We start from the raw sequence: 21,683 nt of genomic DNA on the forward strand, positions 1-21,683 counted from the left end.
TGCTTGTTTACGTAGGCCACGTGAATGGTACATTTTATCTCAACCTTTCACCTTCAGTCTGTGGGTGTCTTTTCCTATGAGATGATTCTCTTGAAGGCAGCATATTGTTGGGTCTTTTTTTTTATAATCCAATCTACCAGCCTATGTCTTTTTATTTGTGAGTTTAGGCCATTAACATTTAGGCTTATTATTGAGACATGATTTGTATCACCAGTCATTTTTGTTATTTTTGGTATTTAGCTTAACTTGATTTCTCCTTTGGTTGTTTTTTCCTTTACTGTAGTTCTTTCCTTTGCAGATTTTCATTATTGTTTTTCATTTCCCCCTCCTGGAATATTTTGCCAAGAATGTTCTGAAGTGCAGAGTTTCTTGCTGTAAATTCTTTTAGCTTTTGTTTATCATGGAAGGTTTTTATTTCATTGTCAAATTTGAAGCTTAATTTTTCTGGATATAAGATTCTTGGTTGGCATCGATTATCTTTTAGAGCTTGGTATATGTTGTTCCAGGATCTCCTGGTTTTGACAGTCTGGGTTAAAAAAATCTGCTGAGATCGAAATTGGTCTTCCCTTATAGGTAATCTGATTTTTCTTTCTTGTAGCATTTAAAAATCTATTCTTATTCTGTATGCTAGGCATTTTCATTATAATGTGTCTTTGTGTAGATCTGTTGTAATTTTATACATTTGATGTCCTGTAGGCTGCTTATATTTGATTTTCCAGTTCATTCTTTATGCTTGGGAAATTTTCTGATATTATTTCATTGAAGAGATTGTGCATTCCTTTGGTTTGAATCTCTGAACCTTTCTCTATTCCAATAAATCTTAAATTTGGTCTTTTGATGGTATCTCATAATTCTTGGATATTCTGTTCATGGTTTCTTACCATCTTCACTGTGAGGTCAACTTTATTTTCAGGATTGTATATTTTGTCTTTATTATCAGAGGTCCTCTCTTCCAAGTGATCTAGTCTGTTGGTGATGCTATCTGTTGAGTTTTTTAATTGTCTTATTGTTTCTTTCATTTCAAAGATTTCTGTTTGGTTTTTTTATTTTTTTCAGTATCTCTCTCTCTTTCTTGAAATAATATCTTGCAACCTCTGTATTTGCTCTATCTCTTTGTTGGTGTGATTGATGGTTGCCTGTATTTGGTCTCTTATGTCTTTGTTGGAGTGATCGGTTTTTGCTTTTATCTGCTCACTTAGGTCGTTCTTTAATTCCCAAATCATTTTAGTTATGTATATTCTGAATGCCTTCTCTGATATTTCACCTATTGTGCTATCTATGGATTCTATTGTTGTAGTATCTTGGTTTGTTGGGGGCACTTTCCTCCCTTATTTTTTCATGATGTCTATGTATCTTTCTCTCTTGCAGTGTTATCTGAAGTATCATAGCTTCTGCCCTATTGTCTTATAGTGTCCCTATAGGTTATCTATACCTCACTATTAAGGAAGAAATCAATATTACAGCACTCAGTGTACCCAACGTGCAGCCATATATCAGTTAGCTTCTATTTTTACATTTATAGTTTTGTCACTATAATCAGAAATGATGAGTCCGGTTATCTTCTACCATATAGTCAATAGGTTTGCTTAATGGTTTACAGTTTCTAGTGGAAGAAGGGGGCCTGGGGGGTTGGCTGAGATGTTTATGAGGTAGGATGTGAGAATATGGAGGTATTAGGTTATATGACTAGTGAGAGGGTAATCATAAGAAATTAGCTGTTAGTAGGAGAAACAAGAGATAAGCAACCCCATGCAAGACTCCGTTACCTCAGCGACAGGATAACTGTTAGCACCCCTAGTAGAGAAACCTCTGGTGCAGCAGGCCCACAGGGACCTTGGTGACTTCTTACCAGGTCCTTATTGTTATCCCTTGATAGAAGCAGCAATATCTTGAAATTATATTTTACCACAACTTACTGTTGAAGAAGCCGGTTATTTGTCCCACGGAGTCTCCTGCAATGGATTTTGCTGCTTGTTCTCTTCACTGTTAACTGAGACTTTCTCTGTCCATCCTATGGGTTTCCTCTGACCCAGACACCAAGCAGATTCAGGCAGTGGGTTTGTTCAGTTCTGTCTGTTCTGGTATGCTTTGGTCTGGTCTGTTTGTTCTGGTTCGTTTTTTATTCTGATTTATTCTTTTCTGGTCTGGTCTGGTTTGTTCTGGTCAGGTCTACTTTGTTCTGGTTTATTCTGGTCTGGTCTCATTTGCTCTGGTTGGTTTGTTCTGGTTTGTCCTTTTCTGGTCTGTTTGGTCTGTCCTGTCTGGTCTGAGCAGGGCTGCTTGCCCCAGGAAGGATATAGTCTCTGGCTATCTGCTGTTTTGTGATTCTGGCAGCCATTGAATGTCAACTAGGTCCAGTAGTTCAGTGGAGTTTGCAAACCATGTTGTTTTAACTATTATAGGTATTTCCTATAGGTATTATATTATAGGTAATTATAGGTAATATATTATAGGTATTTCGTAGCCAGTGCCTTAGTCCATGAGAGCTGCTATAATAGAATGCCACAGATAGATAACTTAAAAGAAAATGAGTTTATTTCTCAGTTCTAGAGCCTGGAAAAGCCAAGGCCAAGACATGAAATATGGAGCACTCCATCTCCACATTGGAGCTTAAATGCTGCCTCTTACCAAGGGGAGGGGTGCTGATATTCACATGGCAGAAAGCAGAAGGGCAAGAAGGACTCACTCCTTCTGCCAAGCCCTTTAATAACAGCATTGGCCTCATAAGCTGACGCCTGCCCAGAGGACCCAGGCCTAGCACTGTGCATTGGAGATGATGCTTCCATCACACAATTCTGGGAGATGCCTTCAAACCAAAGCAGCCAGAATAATGCTATAAAGAAAGCTCCCCCGTGTGCCTGCTTTTCTGTTGCCCAATGTTATCACTTATATAAGAGAGACAAGCGGGCTGCGGTTGTGGCTCAGCGGTAGAGCACTCGCCTAGCATGTGCGAGGCCCTGGGTTCCATCTACAGCACCACATAAAAATAAATAAATAAAGATATTGTGTCCAACTAAAAAATAAATATTAAAAAAAAGAATTTTAAATTTAAAAAAAAGAGACAAGAAATGGGGGTTATTCCTCACCAATTTCATTTTGATGAATGAGTTCACAACTAAGTTTGCTCTTCTTTTTAGTATCGTTGTGAACTTATGGAGTTAGGCATGTTGATTTGATTCCACTCATCAGTTATTTTTAGTATTCAATTGCCACATCTTTGGCCAGTGGGAATATCTTTGTATCAGCTCCTGAGTCCTTTAGACAAGGCCTTGGTGGTAGTTGTCCACTCTCCTGGCCCTCTGGTCTATGCAGTGTTGCTAGTCCATTGTGCGGTGTCCTTGAGACCTGATCAGCTTCCACCTTTTCCTTTGAGTGGAAGTACTGTTTGAGGGCCACCCTCTCAGAGAGGGAGGTGCCTGCTGATGCTGGCCCCTCTGTTCTCTGGGCAGAGTAAGGAAATCTAAGATAAAACAGGCTTGAGTTTGTATTCTTCCAGTTCATATTCAGGATGATGCAATGAACTGCTTAGACCTTACTCTGTCCTTTCATTACCCTCTAGGAGTACTGGGTTCATTGTCTCCACTCAGCAAAGAATTGAAGAACAGGACACAGAGAGAGCAAGCAAGCAGCAGGTTTATTCTAAAAGTGACAGAGATAGACTTTCTAAAGAGAAGGGGCCCCAGAGCTGGGTGTCTGGTGGGGGAGTTTTGGCTTGTTCTTTTTATGGTCTCTGGAATTTCCTCCTTTCCTCCCCTGTCCACACTCTTCTCACTATTATCGATGGGTGCTCCTTCTGTCTACCTGTCTACTTCAGTTTTTCTATCAGATCCCCTGCTTACGAGCACAAGTACAGAAGTGTCTGTCTGGAATTTTAAATTTAAAAAAAAAGAGAGTGCTTCTGTTCACAAGCACTTTTGTTAACCAGGATATTGACCACATCAGAAAACCCTCTCCATGCTGTTTTGTTCTGGTCCTGCCTCTGACCTCCTCATTCACCATCTTGCCCTGGCTGCTTAAGCCCTTCTACATCTCCCTCACTTTCAACCTCCCAACCTGGTTATCAGCACCCAAAGTTGATAGTTAGGGGCGTATGACTCACCTGTGCCATCTCTGGCAGATATATGATCTCAGGAGTGTGTGAGACCTGGGCAGGTGGGGGTGGATCTGTGTTGTGCTTTTGTTTTGTTTTAGCTTATTGTTAAATACACACACACACACACACACACACACACTGGAAGTAAACAAATAATAAAATCATAGTGGAAAGTTCCTTCTAAGCACAACCCAGAAGCCATTGTTAAAGGATCAGTCGAGAAAATAAATTTGACCAAATGAAAAAGTCTGCACAGCCACAAATTACTACAATTAAAGTAAAATCTGCACAGAGTCACACTTGAGTATCCAAGAGACCAACACCTTGCTGGGCTGCCGCAGTCTGGCTGGGCACAATCAGGAGCCACTTGTCAAAAGAAACTAACTTTATTTTTAGAACCACACACGCCAAACAAAACAGCCTCTCAGGAAAAATCCTCAGAGCCTCAACTGCCACCACCGGCTTTCCACAAGCCTCTCTCTCCCACACAAGCCTCTCTCCACCTCCCACAATCCTCCTGCTCTTGAGGCCGATTGGCTGGGTCACGTGGGCGGAGCCAAAAAAAGTCCCCCAATGAGCAGCTCCGTGGTCTGAAAGGGCAGGGAAACAGTCCAATGAGCATCACCGCAGAGGAGCCAATCAGCTAGATGTTGCTGGGGCCGAGGAGCCAATCAGCTAGATGTTGCTGGGGCCGCTGTGAGCCAATCATCAGCCGGCAGCTGGAAGTTTGCTGGCAGCTGGAAGTTTGCTGGGGCCCCTTTGGCTGTGGCTCTCAACATCTCCCCCTCTCTGTTTAAACAACAAGCATGTGGCTTAGGGACCGTGTCTGTTAGGCAGTCCAATTCAACATATGGTCCTTACCCGTCATCGGATGAACTGACCTCTAGGCGTCAGCCTCCTGTCTTAGGTTGGTACCACTGCAATTGGATCATACCCGTCACTGACTACCGGTCCAGCATACAGCTATACTTGTGGATAGGCCTTTGCACCAGTGGGGGGGTGAGGTTCTTTGCCTCACCTCTGTTGGCCCCCAAATTTTAGACCATCACTAGTAGAGGAGGATGCAAAATGCCATGACATTAAGCCAATTGAGGGCTCCTTTGAAAAATTGTACCACCGGTGACATCATCAGCAAAAATACCCCAACACTACCACAAGTCGCTGCACCAACAGATAGTTCACAATGCATACAGGTGAGCTCACAATGTGTCCAGGCAAGTTCTGCAAGCAGTTCAGTGATGGCTATTGTAGAAGCTGTAGATTGGTTTTATCTTTGACTTCACCAGCACTGGGATGAAGATAGGAATTCTGGCAATAATGGCTAAAGAAAAAATTATGTAACATTACAGAAGGCACTAAAAGAAAACAATTTTCTTAACAATTTACATTGTCTTTAAGAGAATTATTAAATATAATGAAAAGGAAAGGTGAAAGTAAACAAACAGATCTGTTAACCTTCTTTTGTGTTCACATATTAAAACAATCTTTAACAGCTGTTTACCCAATTAAATTAAACCATTTAAATCACGTGAATTAAAAAAAAATATTTGGATCCATTTTATCATGAGCGCTCATCATATATGATATATGGACATACATACATTCAAACATATAACACAAAACACAAGTGTGCACACATAATATAATACATACAACACATAACATTATAGTAAAGGCCTTATAACTTTTTACAGGTGAAATCTCCATTGCAATGTTTAAAAACTCTATAGTCAAAAAATAGAACTGATCAGCAAAACATTAACCTAGGTCTGTATGAGCTCAAAAAACAAAATAGAACTTCATGATATGGCAAAGGGCAATAATAAAATAGATATTGAAAAAAGCATCCTGGTTCTGTTGCAGATGTAAGAATAGCCAAACTGGAGTTTTGGATATCAGTTGTTATGGATTTGAGCCAAATCATCTTCTTTTTGGTCTGTAGAAATCGCTTTAGTTAATCTTTCTGGAATCCAAATCGGCTGCTGTTCTCCCTGTGGAAACACATAAACAGACCCCCGACTCCAGACAATCACTGGGTCAGGACCTTGGTTAATCTCTCTGGAATCCAAATCGGCTGCTGTTCTCCCTGTGGAAACACACAAACAGACCCCCGACTCCAGACAATTACTGGGTCAGGACCTTTCCATTGTCCTGTTAGAATATCCTTCCAAAGTACCTTGGGCTTATGTACATTTTTTGGACACATATGCCTTTCCGCAGCACTAAGTCCTGATGAATCCAAATTTAAAAAGTTTAGAGTAAAAAGGGTTATTTTAAGTTTATCTTTGGGGAATATATACCCCTTCCCAATTCCTTCTTTTTGCTTTAATAAGTACATTTTAATAGTTTGATGAGCTCTTTCAACTATGCCTTGTCCCTGTGGATTGTATGGGATTCCTGTTATATGAGTAATGCCAAATGTTGAGCAAAATTGTTTAAAAGAGGTAGAAGTATAACCAGGGGCATTATCTGTTTTTAACTGTTTTGGAACACCCACAGTGGCAAAATTTTGTAAGCAATGAGCTATAACATCTTTAGTTTTTTCTCCGGCATGAAGGGAGCCCATCAAAAATCCAGAAGAAGTATCAACTGTAACATGCAAATATTTTAATTTTCCAAATTCTGGCAAGTGTGTGACGTCCATCTGCCAAATATGGTTAGGTATCAATCCTCTAGGATTGACTCCAAGATTAACTTGTGGTAAAAAGGTCACACAATTTTGACATTGTTTTATTATTTGTCTAGCTTGTTCCTTAGTTATTTTAAAACGCTTTTGTAAAGTATTAGCATTGACATGGAACTTTTTATGAAAATTTATAGCTTCTTCTAGTGTAGAGAAAATATGTATGTCATGTGTAGTTTTATCTGCTAAATCATTGCCCAAACTAAGGGCTCCAGGCAATCCTGTATGTGCCCTGATATGTCCTATAAAGAATGGATCTTTTCTGTCCCAGATTAGACTTTGTATAGTGGAAAGCAAAGAGAAAACAGTAGAAGAAGGGGAAATCCTACCAGCATCTTCAAGAGATACTATAGCATTAACTACATACTGACTATCAGAAAATAAATTAAATACAGAATCTTTAAACATCACAAAAGCTTGTAAAACTGCATTAAGCTCTACCTTTTGAGCTGATTGTTTGGGTACTAAAAATGTAAAAGTTTGATCAGGGGTAACTACTGCTGCTGTACCATTATTTGACCCATCAGTGAATATATTTGGAGCATTCATGATAGGTGTTTTTCTTGTCATTTTTGGAAAAATTACAGGATGCAATGACCAAAAAGACAATAAAGGATTAGATGGTAAGTGGTTATCAAATGAAACATTAGATTTGCACATGATTATTGCCCAAGTATTTAACTCATTAGCTAACTCATCAATTTGATTCATAGTATATGGAGTAATAATTTTATTGGGAGAAATTCCAAACACTCCCTTTGCTGCTTTTATTCCTTTGAGTATTAATTGTCCTACAGCCTCAGGATACCTAGTAAGAATAGTGTTAGGAGAATAAGATAAATGTATCCATAATAATGGACCTTCTTGCCAAAATACTCCTGTAGGAATATTTTTTGTTGGTAGTACAATAAATAATAAAGGCAAACTTATATCAATTCTATCCAAATGCATATTTTCCATATATGTTTCAATGATTTTTAATGCCTTTCTTGCTTCAGGCGTTAACATTCGGGGTGAATTTGGATCTGATGGACCTTTTAGGATATCAAATAAAGGTCCCAACTCTCCTGTTGGTATACCTAAATAAGGCCTTATCCAATTTATGTCTCCTAATAACTTTTGAAAGTCATTAAGTGATTTGAGTTGATCTACTCGTATTTGAATTTTTGGTGGACGGACCATGGTTGAGGATAATAGAACTCCTAAATAATTAATTGGAAAATTTAATTGTACTTTATCTATTGCTATCTCTAGATTATAATTTTTTAATAAGTTTGTAAGTGTGGCATAACATTCTAGCAATGTGTTTTTATCTTTGTGTGCTAATAATACATCATCCATATAGTGAAATATTTGTAGTTCAGGATTTTGATTTCTAAGTGGCTGGATTACTTTGTTAACATAAATTTGACACATAGTTGGGCTGTTAGCCATCCCTTGAGGGAGTACTTTCCATTCATATCTCTGATCAGGACCTTCATGATTCAGTGCAGGGATAGTAAATGCAAAACGTGGACTATCCTCAGGATGAATTGGAATTGAAAAAAAACAATCTTTAATATCTATAACTAAAACATACCAGGTTTTTGGCAAAGCAGACAATTGAGGAATCCCTGATTGAGCAGGTCCCATAATAACCATCTCATTATTAATGGCTCTTAAATCTTGCAATAATCTCCATTTACCAGATTTCTTTTTGATGACAAAAATGGGAGTATTATGGGGAGATACAGAAGGTTGTATATGTCCTTCTGCTAATTGTTGTTTGACCAGGTCATGGGCTGCTTGTATCTTTTCTTTAGTCAGGGGCCACTGAGGAACCCATACTGGTCTTTCTGATTTCCAAGTAATTTTTATTGTCTCAGTGGCCCTTTCTGAAAATCCAACCCATGTCTGTCTGTTCCTTGATCTATTTGTATTGGTGCTGCTATACCTTGTTCTTGTTTTTCTAATCTTTTTCCTTTCCTAAAACCTTGTCTAGTCATAATAGTGGGTGCATTTTGGTTGATGTTATTTGTTAATGTCAAACCTAATTGATCTAGGACATCTCGTCCCCATAAATTTACGGGAAGATGATCCAATACATATGGCTGTATAGTTCCTTCACATCCTTCAGGATCCTTCCAATCTAATACCATTGCACTTCTATGGGGATTAGTCGCCACTCCTAGGCCTCGAAGCGTTTGAGTGGCTTGTTGTAATGGCCAATGTTTTGGCCATTCTTGACGAGAGATGATGCTAAGGTCTGCACCTGTATCCAGTAGCCCATTAAATTCATGTCCTTGAATATTTAGTTTTAGCATGGGGCGAGAATCTAAATTTAAAGAAAGCATAGCCCAATCTACACCTGTGGAGCCTAATCCCTTGGAACCTCTTTCTACAGTACGACTGGAAAATTTATCATGTAGGCTGGGTATTATTAGTAACTGTGCTATTCTATCTCCTGGTGAAATTACTGATATACCCTTTGGAGAACTGGCTATAATTTTTATTTCACCTTCATAATCGGGATCAATTACCCCAGGACTTATCATAAGTCCTTTTAGAGTAGAAGAGCTGCGTCCCAATAATAAGCCTACTGTTCCTTTGGGAAGAGGTCCTTTCACCCCTGTGGGAATGATTTGAACTCCCATCTCTGGAGTTAGTACTGCTCTGGCGGAGGCGCAGATGTCCAACCCTGCGCTCCCTCTGGTTTGTCTGATGAGGGATCTGATGGACAATGTGTCCTGGGCACTACCCTGATGGGGTTGCTGGGTTCCTCCAGTGCTCCGTATATTTGTGGTTTTGGGCCCCGGAGCATTGGGCCCCCCTGTCCATTTTTTGGCAATGGAGCCCGATGCCTTTCTCCACGATATCGTGGATAAACACCTGGTCCTTGTTCGTTTTTTGATAATGGAGTACCCTCTATGGTGGTTTGAGAACGGCATTCATTAGCCCAATGTCTCCCTCTACGGCATCGTGGGCAAATACCTGGTATTCTACTCCTTTGATACCTAGTTTTGTTAAACCCTCCTCCAATGGGGCAATTCCTTTTAAAATGTCCTGTTTGTTCACAATTGTAGCATGTTCTTGGCCTGGCATCTAAAGCCTGTTTTACTGCAGCTGCCACAATTTGCCCTTGTTCATTAATGTCTCTGGCATCTAAAGCCTGTTTTACTGCAGCTGCCACGACTTGCTCTTGTTCATTAATGTCTCTACATAATTTAATATATGTGTTTAAATCTTCATGTTTCCATGGTCTAATGATATCTCTGCACCAACGATTCGCTTGCTCATAAGCCAGGTGTTTTAGTAATGGCATTGCTTGTTCTGTATTCCCAAAAACTCTGGTAGCTGTTTGAATAAGCCTATCTACAAATTCAGCATAAGGTTCATTAGCTCCTTGTATTACCTTAGATAATTGACCTTGTAAACCTCCATGTCCTTGTAAAGTCTTCCATGCCTTAATTGCATCTACAGCAATTTGTGCATATACACCAGGATCATATGCAATTTGTTGCTGCTGATCCTCATAAGGTCCCTTTCCTAACAACATATCTAGATTTCTCTGAGGATAACCAGCTGCTGCATTTCGCCTAGCCGTCTCCTTGCAAAATTCCTCATTGGCAACCTTCCATAACAGGTATTGTCCTCCATTTAGCACAGCTTTACACATATTAGCCCAATCTGCTGGCGTCATGTTCAAGTTGTTAATGGATTCGACCATGCTTACAGTGAAGGGTGCTTGAGGACCATAGGTTGTTACAGCCTCTTTTAGCTGCTTCACTGTTTTGAAATTTAAAACTTGGTAAAATCGCTGCCCTCCTGCCTCAAATACAGGGCATGTTAATATTTGAGATCTTGTCTCAGGATCCCAACTATCAACTGCGGGGGTTGGGGACCTCCCAGCATATGGAGGTGGCCTTGTTAGTTGGACACTTACGTCCTCTGGTGATAGAAAGGTGTTAGTAGCAGTCTCCTGTTGTAACTTTCCCCCTGATGGCTTTTTCTGTTTTACACTTTCTTTCTCTGTCTGACTAGCTTGAGAGGCCTTCTCTTTTACTTGAATCTTTTCCTCTGTCTGACTAACTTGAGAGACCTTCTCTTTTACTTGAATCATTATGTCTTCTTCTTCCTCTACCATTGTCTGAACTGAAGGCTTTGGACTAAGCAAACAAGATATGAACGTCCACAATGGCAATGTGCCAACTGGCAGAGTCCCTGGGCTTTTCTTTTCTATTCTTTTTAAATCTTCACCATGATGGTTCCATTGTGATATATTTAACAACTCCTCCTTAAAAAGCCATGGGCTACATTTTTGTATTGTATCAACGTATGCCCTGATTGTTCTTGATTTTACTGAGATGCCTCCTTCCTCTAACAATTTACTTAACACTCTTTCAGTTTGTTTTTTACTAATTTCTGATCCCGTATTTCTACTATAATACAACCCAACAAGATAACGCCTAACAAAACTGAAACTGAGTGAAACAAAATTGGAACAACACAAAATCATTATAATAGCCTCCTGAAATGTCCATCCGTCCTTTCTCCCTATCTGTTCCTCAGATGTGAGCGGTTTTTCTTCCATCTTACACATCTCCAGGGACAGGCAACTTAAAACAAAAGTGAAACAAAATAACAAAAGAAGAATCTTAAAATGGCTACCCATCCTCTTGCCCTGCCCTCAGGGGCGAGCAGTTCACTTACCCTCAGTCGCTCCCCGTGCGAGCCACCAAATGCCGCAGTCTGGCTGGGCACAATCAGGAGCCACTTGTCAAAAGAAACTAACTTTATTTTTAGAACCACACACGCCAAACAAAACAGCCTCTCAGGAAAAACCCTCAGAGCCTCAACTGCCACCACCGGCTTTCCACAAGCCTCTCTCTCCCACACAAGCTTCTCTCCACCTCCCACAATCCTCCTGCTCTTGAGGCCGATTGGCTGGGTCACGTGGGCGGAGCCAAAAAAAGTCCCCCAATGAGCAGCTCCGTGGTCTGAAAGGGCAGGGAAACAGTCCAATGAGCATCACCGCAGAGGAGCCAATCAGCTAGATGTTGCTGGGGCCGAGGAGCCAATCAGCTAGATGTTGCTGGGGCCGCTGTGAGCCAATCATCAGCCGGCAGCTGGAAGTTTGCTGGCAGCTGGAAGTTTGCTGGGGCCCCTTTGGCTGTGGCTCTCAACACTGGGCCATCTGGGTAGACTTCCTAGTGACAGAGGAAGACCTGCAGGCCTGTTCACAGCCTCTGGCGGGGATGGGGCTGCTGGCTCTCCTTACAGATGAGAAAACTCAACCAGGCTGAATTTCTTCAAGTTTGTGCCGGACAGTGGCAGAGCAGGACCTGAACGGACCTATTGCCTGACACCACACCCACCACCCTTGCAAGGAGCCAGCAGGATGGCCAGCTACAATGTCCCGACATGACACCCACCACCCTTGCAAGGAACCAGCAGGATAGCCAGCTGCAGTGTCCTGACACCACACCCACCATCCTTGCAAGGGGCTAGCAGCCTGGCCTGCTGCTGTTGGACTTGAAGACCTTTCATTACAGGCGGACATCTTGCAGCTCCAAGTCAAGGGTGACACCTGCTCAGTAAATTCAGCCTCATTCTGATCTCCCCAGGAGAAGCATCTGCTCAGGGGCCACAGAGAGCTGAGCCAGGGGGCCTAGAGAGAACCCAGAGTGTTCTGAAACTAATATAGTCAGGTTTAGTGTGGACTGTTGACATCACTGAAGTGACCACTCTTGGCCTCTGCAGGACTGCCTGCCACCTCCATGCTCAGCCCTGCTCAGCAACTCATGCAGTACTGAATTGTTTGTTAGTCTCTCCCAGGAAAGTGTCATTCAGTAAATTTTTTTGACACACAAAGCAAGGATGTGGTTTCTATGTGAGTCTATGGTGAATGTTTTGAAGAGATTTGTAGAAGGCCAAATTCAAGAATGCATACCATCTCCCTGTCATTTAGAATGTTCTCTCTTCTCTAGGGGACATCCGACACCCAAAGCGTGTCCAGCAGACTGATTTGGCTGCAACACTGGCAATTGGACTTGGTTTGCCAATTCCTAAAGACAGTGTGGGGAGTCTCTTATTCCCAGTTGTAGAAGGGAAACCAGTGAGGGAACAACTGAGATTCTTACACCTGAACACAGTGCAGCTCAGCAAGTTGCTGCAGGAGAACATGCCATCTTATGAGAAAGGTAAGCTAACTGGCAGTTCCCAGCCTCTGAGGTCACCATCTGTGCCCCGTGTTCCCATGTGCTTTGTGCTATGCATTGTGGTTGTCATGGGCTACTTTGTGTCTCACGCTCTTCCACCATGTCCCTGCCTTCCTGACCCTCAGAACCTCACCTGTCAGCCTCAGCACCCACAGATGCCTCATCTAGGTGTGGTTCCTTCATAACCGTATTCATTCTGCTAACATTCACCATGTTCTTCTTATGAGCCAAGGAGTGTTAAAGGTAAGCACACATGGCACAAGGTTTCTGTCCTCACAAAACCTTCCAGAGGGAGGAAAGAAAAGTACGATGGTGGATGCCAGATGGCCACCTTGAAAAAGAATGCACAGGGAAGGGGAGTGCAGGAGTGGGTGCTGGCGACAGGACTTACCTTTGAGTAGATGCCCAAGAGGGAGCCCCACAGGCTGAGGAGACCAGGTGCTGCAGCAGGGACATCAGAGAGATATGGGGGCCCACTGGGCATCGGAGGGCTTTGACTTTTACTCTGGGTAAGGTGGGGGGCACTGCAGGGTTTTGCACCAAACCCAGAATCTTGGGCATGTGTTTTCCAAGGCTCTCAGGAGAAAATGAGTCAGAAAGCAATTGCAGTGCTCTGGGGAAAGAGGAGGCTGCCGGTGGCAGTGGAATCTGGGAGAAACAGTAGAATCTGGGAGAGGCAGTTACACTGTGGATGTTTTGAAGGGAGTGAAACAGGATCTGCTGGAGCACTGGGATACAAGGTCATAGAAGACCCATGGGAAGGATGGGCCTCTGTGTTCTCAGCGTGGCAGTGAAAGGGGGCTATCATACACTGCTGTGGGCAAGACTTTGACAGGAGCAAGTTTGCAAGGCAGGGTCGTGGGGCACAGTGACCAGGAAGCCATGAACAGAGTTTCATGAGGAAGCAGTGTTGCCCACGAGCATCTGGGCTGGTTCCATAATTTGGCTTTTGTGAATTGCACTGCTATACACATTGATGTGGCTATGTGTCAACTACTGGGAACTGACTGCTGACCTGGCAGTACAGGCTCATCAGGACCTGCAGACCAGCTCAATGGGATACTGGGGAAGCCTGATTGGGGTGGTACAGGTGAGGACAACAGAAGGTGAGCAGGGAAATGGACTGGGTTGATGTGGGGCTGAGAGCAAGTGTTTTCAGTTTAAGCCAGAGCTACAAAGGATGTTTATGTGCCAATAGGAATGGTCCTGGGAGGAACAAAAAATTTTAAATTAATTTTAAAAAATGGTCCCTAAATAAGACTATGCCTTCCTGGGGCCCTCTGTAGATATTTGAGTTTTGTTTTGTTTGATTTTAGAGCATTAGAGTTATACACAGTAGTTGGATTCATTTTGACAAAATCACATATGCATGGAATTTAATTTATTCCATTTCAGTCCCGGGTGCCCCCTTTTCTACCTCCTTCTGTTCCACTGATCATCCTTCCTCTCATTTACTTATTTTTGGTTGGTGTTTTCTACCTACACATACAGGTAGAATCCCCTGTGGTATACTGACATATGCATATAGCATGATTTTGTTAAATTCATTCCCCATTTTCTCCCTTTTCCCTTCCCTCCTCCCTCCCTCTCAATCTCCCTCTTCTACTCCATTGGTCTTCCTGTATATTTTTATGATATCCAATCCCCACCCCACCTTTTCCCCTTATTTTTCTTTAGCTTAAGCATATGAGAGAAAATATTTGACCCTTGATCTTCGGAGTCTGACTTCTTTCACTTAGCATCATGTTCTCCAGTTCTGTCCATTTGCTGAAAAAAGTAAGATTTCATTATGTGTATGTACCACATTTTCTTAATCCACTAATCTATTGACGAGCATCTGGGCTGGTTCCATAATTTGGCTTTTGTGAATTGCACTGCTATACACATTGATGTGGCTATGTCACTGTAGTATGCTGATTTTAGACTTTTTGGATAAATACCAAAGAGTCAGGTAGCTGGGTCATATGGTAGTTCCATTCCTAGCCCTTTGAGGAATCTCCATACTGCTTTCCAGAATGGTTGTATGAGTTTGCAGTCCTATCAACAGTGTATGAGTGTACTTTTCCCCCTAATCCTCACCAGCATTTATTATTATTTGTATTCTTGATCATTGCCATTCTGACTGAAATGAGATGAAATCTTAGTGTAGTTTTGATTTACATTTCCCTGTTTTCCAGGGATGTTGAACATTTTTTTTATAATTTGTTGAATTGTATTTTCAAATACTTTACTCTGCCACGTCCAAGCACATCAAATACCAACTCACCTGACCCCAGGCCCCATCTGAAGTCTAGAGAAGGTGCCTCCGGTTTGAGGCAGCACTTGACCTGATGTTAGCAGGTCTTCCTCTTGGAGGTTGTGGGGTGCTGCCAGCAGCAGGTGACACTGTGAGTGTCACATGTAGAAGACAGGCCTTGCAACTGGGGACTGGCCAGGAGCCACGGGGCAACAGGGCGGGAGGACCTGCTGAGCCAGAGCATAGCCCTGAGGTGTCTAGGGAGGAGCTTCTTGCAGGTGAGGCCTAGGCAGCACACATTTCAGACCAGACCAGACCCAACTATTACTTTTGGTTGTTTGTTTTTATTTTTTCCAAAAATAGTTTTTATTAGCATGATAGTTTTTCATATTTATTGTTGTTAATATGTACCCTTTCTCTTGCACTAGAAAAAACACCAATGAAAGCAAGAGACAATGGAAGCATTGTTTGCCTATTTCAGAAATATCAGGGTAGGAGAAATGGAGAGCCAAAGTGAGTAGGGGAAGAGATGACCCTGCCAGACAAACTCAGGACGGCCCCTGGAATGAGGAAACATCCCTGGGGTCCTACACCCCCAAGAAGCCTGTGTCCACACTGTCCGTACATGTGCTAACACAGAAATGGTATAGCTCTCAGAAAAGCCTATAGAGACCCACTTTACCCATCCTGTCCTTGGGCAGTCTTTCTACTCTTGTGGGACTGGCTGTTCCTTGCCTCAGGATCTTTGCACATGCCTGGGATCCTTAACTTTCAGCTTACAAGTCAGACTATCCTTTTCCCACCCCACTTACAATCTTAAATCAGTTCCTCCCCATTACCAGAGGTCTTGCATTATACCATCTGCTTTTCCTTTGCAGCATTCTTCTCAGTATATAAGGGTGTGTGTGTGTGTGTGTGTGTGTGTGTGTGTGAGTGACCCCTACAGAATCCTGCCAAGGAAGCAGGAATTGTACCTATTCACTCACCATGTGTCTTACCCAACATACCACCCTTGGCCTATAGTCAGGGCTCAGGAAGTGTTTGTTTGGATAAATGAACAGGTGGCCCCATGTCTCTGTGATTCCTAGATGGGGACGTTGTGGGGTATAGACACAGGTGCCTGTGTTTCTCTCTCTTAGAGGAACTGTGGACACAAGTGGCCCACTTCAGGGTGGGAGGTGCAGCATCTTGTTGCCAGCTTTGGAGTTTCACCCTTAGTTCAGATGTCTACTCCCACCGCTCTGTGAGTAGCAGGTGATTTGCCCTCTGTCTTAGATGCTGCCTCTGGAAACAGGCATGATGCTCACATGACACTCCCAGCTCATTGCTATGGAAAACAAGGAATAAGTTGCTTGGCGTGGTGCTGGCCATTGCCTCTTCCAGGTCACATCCTCCAGTTCTCCCAGATTGGCTTGCAGGCCTCGGGGTACACGTCTGGGGCTTGTGCCACAGGCTCTAGACTTCAGCAGCTAATGTCACTTGCTGGGCAAGGCCCGAGGTGTGCTCACAGAATCCCCCAAGCTCAGTGTCTGTTTGGGGAGCCTGCTGATAGGCACACTAAGACTGCCCTCCAGTGGCCCTTCTGGAGCATGAAGACTCAGAGAGGAAGTTCTTGGTTTACAGACCCATCTGGTCACTAGTAAGTGTGATCCAGCAAAGACTTAGCCCAGCCAGCTCTAGAAAAGGGCCATGTCAGCCTTGGTCTCCAGCAGACATGAGGCTGGGTTCTTTTGGGAGCTGGCATTCCATGTAGGCTGCACCACTGGCCATCCTGAGCAGGGACAGGCCTCAGTGGTGCTAGTGCAAGGACAGAGGGCCAGCCTTTGCTGGGCAGGTAGGCATGGTGGGCAAGGTCCCCACACACACTGCCAAGACAAGCATTCTGCAAAACAGGGCCTGTCAGTAATGCACTTCAGGGTAGTTTTAATACTGCACGAGAAGAGTGGAAAGAGACAACAGGGAGGAAGGGGAAAGGCAAGTGAGGGAGGTGAAGAAGGAATCCAGGCGGAGCAGCAGCAGACATTTCTGTCACTGTGTGTGCTGATGACCCAGGCCTGACATTGCTGATAATGGACACACACATTTCCTCAGCTTCCTCAGCCCCTCCCCTAAAGAGACAGAGAGGTATCTGTTCTAAAAATGTGCCAAGAAAAACCGAATACTCTGGAATTGTGTCTGTTCTGACATGCGTGTGATCTTTTGGTTCTCTTGCTAGATCCCGGATTTGAACAGTTTAAAATGGCCGAAAGGTTGCATGGGAACTGGGTCAAACTACACTTGGAGGAAAACCGTTCAGACGTCCTGTTCAGCCTTGGAACCAAGGTGCTCAGGCAGTACCTGGGTGCACTGAAGACCCTGAGTCTGTCTCTGAGCACACAAGTGGCCCAGTACGATATCTACTCGATGGCAGTGGGGACTGTCGTGGTTTTGGAGGTACGGATGTTCATGGAGCCATGGCTCAGGTGCTAAATTTGTTTGGTAACTCAGCCAAAATAGGACAGTTCAAAATATATATAATAAGGTTGTTGCTAAACAAGAAAACTGAATTTTTCAACCCTTTTGTTTTGTGCCTTGACTTGGACACAAAGCAGTGCATGCAACAGGTGTCTACCCTCAGCATTGCCATGGGAAGAGAAATAATAAGGCATGTGGTTTGGGTAGACAGTTAAAAGTAATCCTTCAATGGGCTCTTCTGACCTCGCTGTATGAGCAGCTGATGAGCTCAGAGGGATGCCACCTGCTCACAGAAACCACTGGTGTTTTTCTGTTCCAGGTTCTCACCCTGCTCCTCCTCAGCACCCCACAGGCGCTGTGCAGAGGGGCTGACCTGGAAGTTCCTCTGCGGTCTCCTGTGTTTTCCCTGCTCTTTTATTTGGTATTCCTCGTTCTTTCGGCCATTCACGTCATAGTGTGCACCTCAGCCACAAGTTCCTGCTACCTCTGTAGCATCCCGTGGCTGGTGGCAGGAGGGCTGATGGTTCTGGTTTCCGCACTGCTCTGTGCAATTGTCTCCACTCTCACCCGGACTGTCATCGAGAGCACTCTCCTGAGGAAGGTAGGCTGTATCCACGTACGCTCTTGTTATGTCGGCCAGACTTCCAGTCATCAGACATTGGTTGAACACCTGGCATGTTCCAGTATAATTCTGGTAGGGCAGTTCCCTGGGATAGCCACATACCAAAGGGGTTAGTTGGGAAGGACCTCAGCAGCCACCCAGACCTCTGGCATCTTGACTGCAAGGTTATGGTTGTAGTCAGGTCCCAGCCCTTTATTCTCAGTTGAGAAAAAGGGTTTCCTGAACTGGGGAGGAAGTAGAAGCAGAGCTGCTACACAAGGATGGGGAGTGTGAGTCTGAGTCCTAGTAGGCCCTTGCCCTGTGACTGAGGGACAGTCTCAGGTAGACACACAGGATGGCCCTGCTCATCTGGTCAGCTTCACCAAGTGCAGTTTTCTTTTCAAGGCTGACATTTTCTTTTGCAATTCTTAGTCTCTGGTTTGGCACCTTTGTTTGTGAGCTTAGAGGTGGTGACAGGAAGAATGGATAGTTGCAGTTGGGTCCAGAGTGCCCTGTGCAGAGACTCCAGCCCCATCCCTCCTTGCAGGGGTTTCGGAGGCCCTCTGCTGTGTCTGGGCCCAGGCACTCATGTGTCCCTAGGGCATGATGCTCTTCATCCACAGCTGCATCTCTAGGGCCTGGCTGGGCTCGTGGTGACTCTCCCTGGGTACCTCACAAGCAATGGTTTCAAAAGAATGCGAACAGTTGCGCCCTCATCTTGAACGGTCTTTGGCCAGCCTGCTTCATGGATAGTACTGTGTGCCACCCTTGTCATCTTTTTTTTTTTTTTTAATTTTAATATTTATTTAGTTTTTTTTTTTTGGCGGACACAACATCTTTGTTTGTATGTGGTGCTGAGGATCGAACCCGGGCCGCACGCATGCCAGGCGAGCGCGCTACCGCTTGAGCCACATCCCCAGCCCCCCTTGTCATCTTAACAGAAACCATTGTAGTGGGGATCATGGAGTTCTGGAAATTCATGGAGAAATTAGATGTGTGGTTTAAGGAATTTATCAGGGTCCTTTGGTTTTGAACAGGAACTGGCATGGAAGCGGGAGCAGGAGGGCTGGGTCAGGAGCCACTGGCCAGTGCCCCAAGCTCTATCACTGTCCAGAGAGCCCAGGTGCTTTCAGTCTCTGCCACCGAGCTTATGACTTGCAGTCCAGGGTGAGGACAACTGGCTGGCCATGTGGTGTCAATGTCCCAGAAGCAGGGGAGGGGTCTTCCAGAATGGGCAGCAGGCACTGGGCTGAGGACCAGCAGGTGTCTGTCACAGGGGGTTCTTCACTGTGAGTGAGGATTTTAGCACATGCAAAGAGACACACGTCATTTTCAGATTACTACGGAAAATGCATTTCCTCCTCACAGAATGCAGCTCTCCCCAGCTCCAGGTGGTCAGAGATGGACCTTCTCCTGATGCTGGGCACAGCAGGACACGTCCTGAGCCTGGGTGCCAGCAGCTTTGTGGAAGAGGAGCATCAGACCTGGTACTTCCTGGTCAATACCCTGTGTCTGGCTCTGAGCCAAGAAGCCTGCCGTAGCTGCTTTCCAGGAGATGACAGCAAGCCTCAGCACAGTGTCCACATGCTGCAGGACAGTGCAGTCTACAGAGCCCCCATACTCCACAGAGCAGGCCACACCTCCCCCTCCTCAGAAGCACTTGGGGGCCACGCACGGTGGGCTATCCTGGCAAGCCCCTGGCTGGTGCTGGCCTGTTGCCGACTGCTGCGGTCCCTGAACCAGACGGGAGTGCAGGGAGCCCACAGGCCTGACCTCGGCCTCTGGCTCACCAGGTAAGCATGAGCCTCAGCTATGGGCTAGACCCTCTGTAGGTGATGGTCACACACTAGGTCTTTTACATTTAGGCCTGTTTTATCTTATGAATAGGATAATGTAAGGAATCTAAAGAAATGAGCAAATGTAACTCAGGAACGAGTGTTGAAAGGTGGCCTGATAGGTTTTCGGTGCTGAATTACAGATAACTGATCATGATTAAGACCCTGAATTCTAGAGGGACTGCTCCTAAGATATGACTCTAGGTTGAGCTCATAGTGGCTAAATCTGCACTGCTGCCTGGGACGGGAAGGATGAGGTCAGCTGGGCAGGGGGCTGGGGCCTCTGCTGCAGCTCTGCCCTTTGTAGCTCCTTCTTCCTCTTGTCATCTCTCTTTCTCCATCCGGGAGGACAGAGCGTGTGACGATGGTCAGCACTATGAGCCTCTTACTGTGGCTGGAGAGCACAGAGAAAGTGAACTATAGCGGACAGGAGCATTTAAAGTAAGGATGGTACACACGAAGGAAACTGAGGCAGAAGTCAAGATGGCTCTTTTACTGGGGTGCTAAAATGGACAAGAACAGCAAGAGGAGCAGACGGTGACCATCTGCTCAATTCATGGACCTCATAACTGCAAAACACAGCAGCAGTGCTGCTCCTCTGGGGCCCAGGGAGTTTCAGGTTCACATCGCAGGTTATCTTGTACCTGTGATGATGAAGCCCAGCTTGAGCACAGGTGAGCCGAAGAACCCTGGCCCCACATGGCCTCTCCTTTGGGATTCCCTAGTGCTGAGTCAGCAAGTTGCATGTTCCAGCAGACCGCTGGTGTCTGCCGTGTGTCCCAGAGCAGCCCTGGAAGTGAATTCCCAAGCTGGAGATTAAGGAGCAGGGCTAGAGAGAGGCCAGGCCGCTGAGCCCGACTGTGTGAAGTTCCTGCCCCAGAAGAGCACAGTGACACCCCCACTTCATATTTTCTTGGGAAATTGAAGCATTGGAACAGTCCTGGCATGTTGTTGGCCTGTCATCTCAGGCATGGACATGCTGCCGCTTGCCTCCTGAGCTGTCCTTGCACTGTCTGAGCATTCCTGTTGATGGTAAAGAGGCAGCAGCATCCTGTTGGAAGGGCCCCTGCCTTTTCTGTGGTGGTGTGCCGCAGTGCAGAAGAACACCCGAGATGGTGGCGCAGTTCAAACCAGGCAACCCCAGGAAGGTCCACAGTGCTGACCATCCTCCTGACTTGACACTGCCACATCACTCCTCAGATTTCTGAAGTCTTTTCCCCTTTCTGTGTGTGCCTTGGAAGAAAGTTACTCATCCATTTTACCACTGCTGCCAGTCTGAGCTGTGTGAGTATGAGCTGTGTACCATGTACTCTGTGTACCATGTGCTCTGCCCACTCCTCCTCATCCAGGAGACTGTGGGGTGGCAGCCTCTGAGTTCATCTGTGTGAGTGAGCGGCACAGGCCAGGAGAGGAGGGTCCAGGGGACTGGGACCGTGTGCACCTCTGAGTCCATCTGTGAGGGGAAGGGAGACTTCAACTTGGCAGTCTTATTTGTAATGTTTGAAGAACCTTTGTTTTAACTTAACCATGCCCTTTTTTTTTTTTTTTTTTCCCTTATCAGGAAAATTAGCTGTTTTTACGTAG

At 44.6% G+C, this 21,683-nt stretch overlaps 1 protein-coding gene across 8 annotated transcripts in view; it reads left to right on the plus strand.

Moving 5' to 3' along the window:
• Positions 1-21,683, plus strand: part of Pigg (phosphatidylinositol glycan anchor biosynthesis class G) — a 49,965-nt gene that overhangs the window by 16,052 nt on the left and 12,230 nt on the right. For all 8 annotated transcript variants that reach the window (XR_007340922.1, XR_007340921.1, XM_015481826.2 and 5 more), the window contains 4 exons: positions 12,743-12,955; positions 17,425-17,642; positions 17,983-18,264; positions 19,633-20,057. Coding sequence is in view for 6 of the 8 variants with exons in the window: in XM_015481826.2 (XP_015337312.1) it covers positions 12,743-12,955; positions 17,425-17,642; positions 17,983-18,264; positions 19,633-20,057 (1,138 nt within the window). In the remaining 2 variants the exon portion in view is untranslated. The remainder of the gene's footprint in view (positions 1-12,742; positions 12,956-17,424; positions 17,643-17,982; positions 18,265-19,632; positions 20,058-21,683) is intronic.

The sequence above is a fragment of the Marmota marmota genome, unplaced genomic scaffold (genome assembly GCF_001458135.2).
Source record: "Marmota marmota marmota unplaced genomic scaffold, marMar, whole genome shotgun sequence".
NCBI classification, from domain to species: domain Eukaryota; kingdom Metazoa; phylum Chordata; class Mammalia; order Rodentia; family Sciuridae; genus Marmota; species Marmota marmota.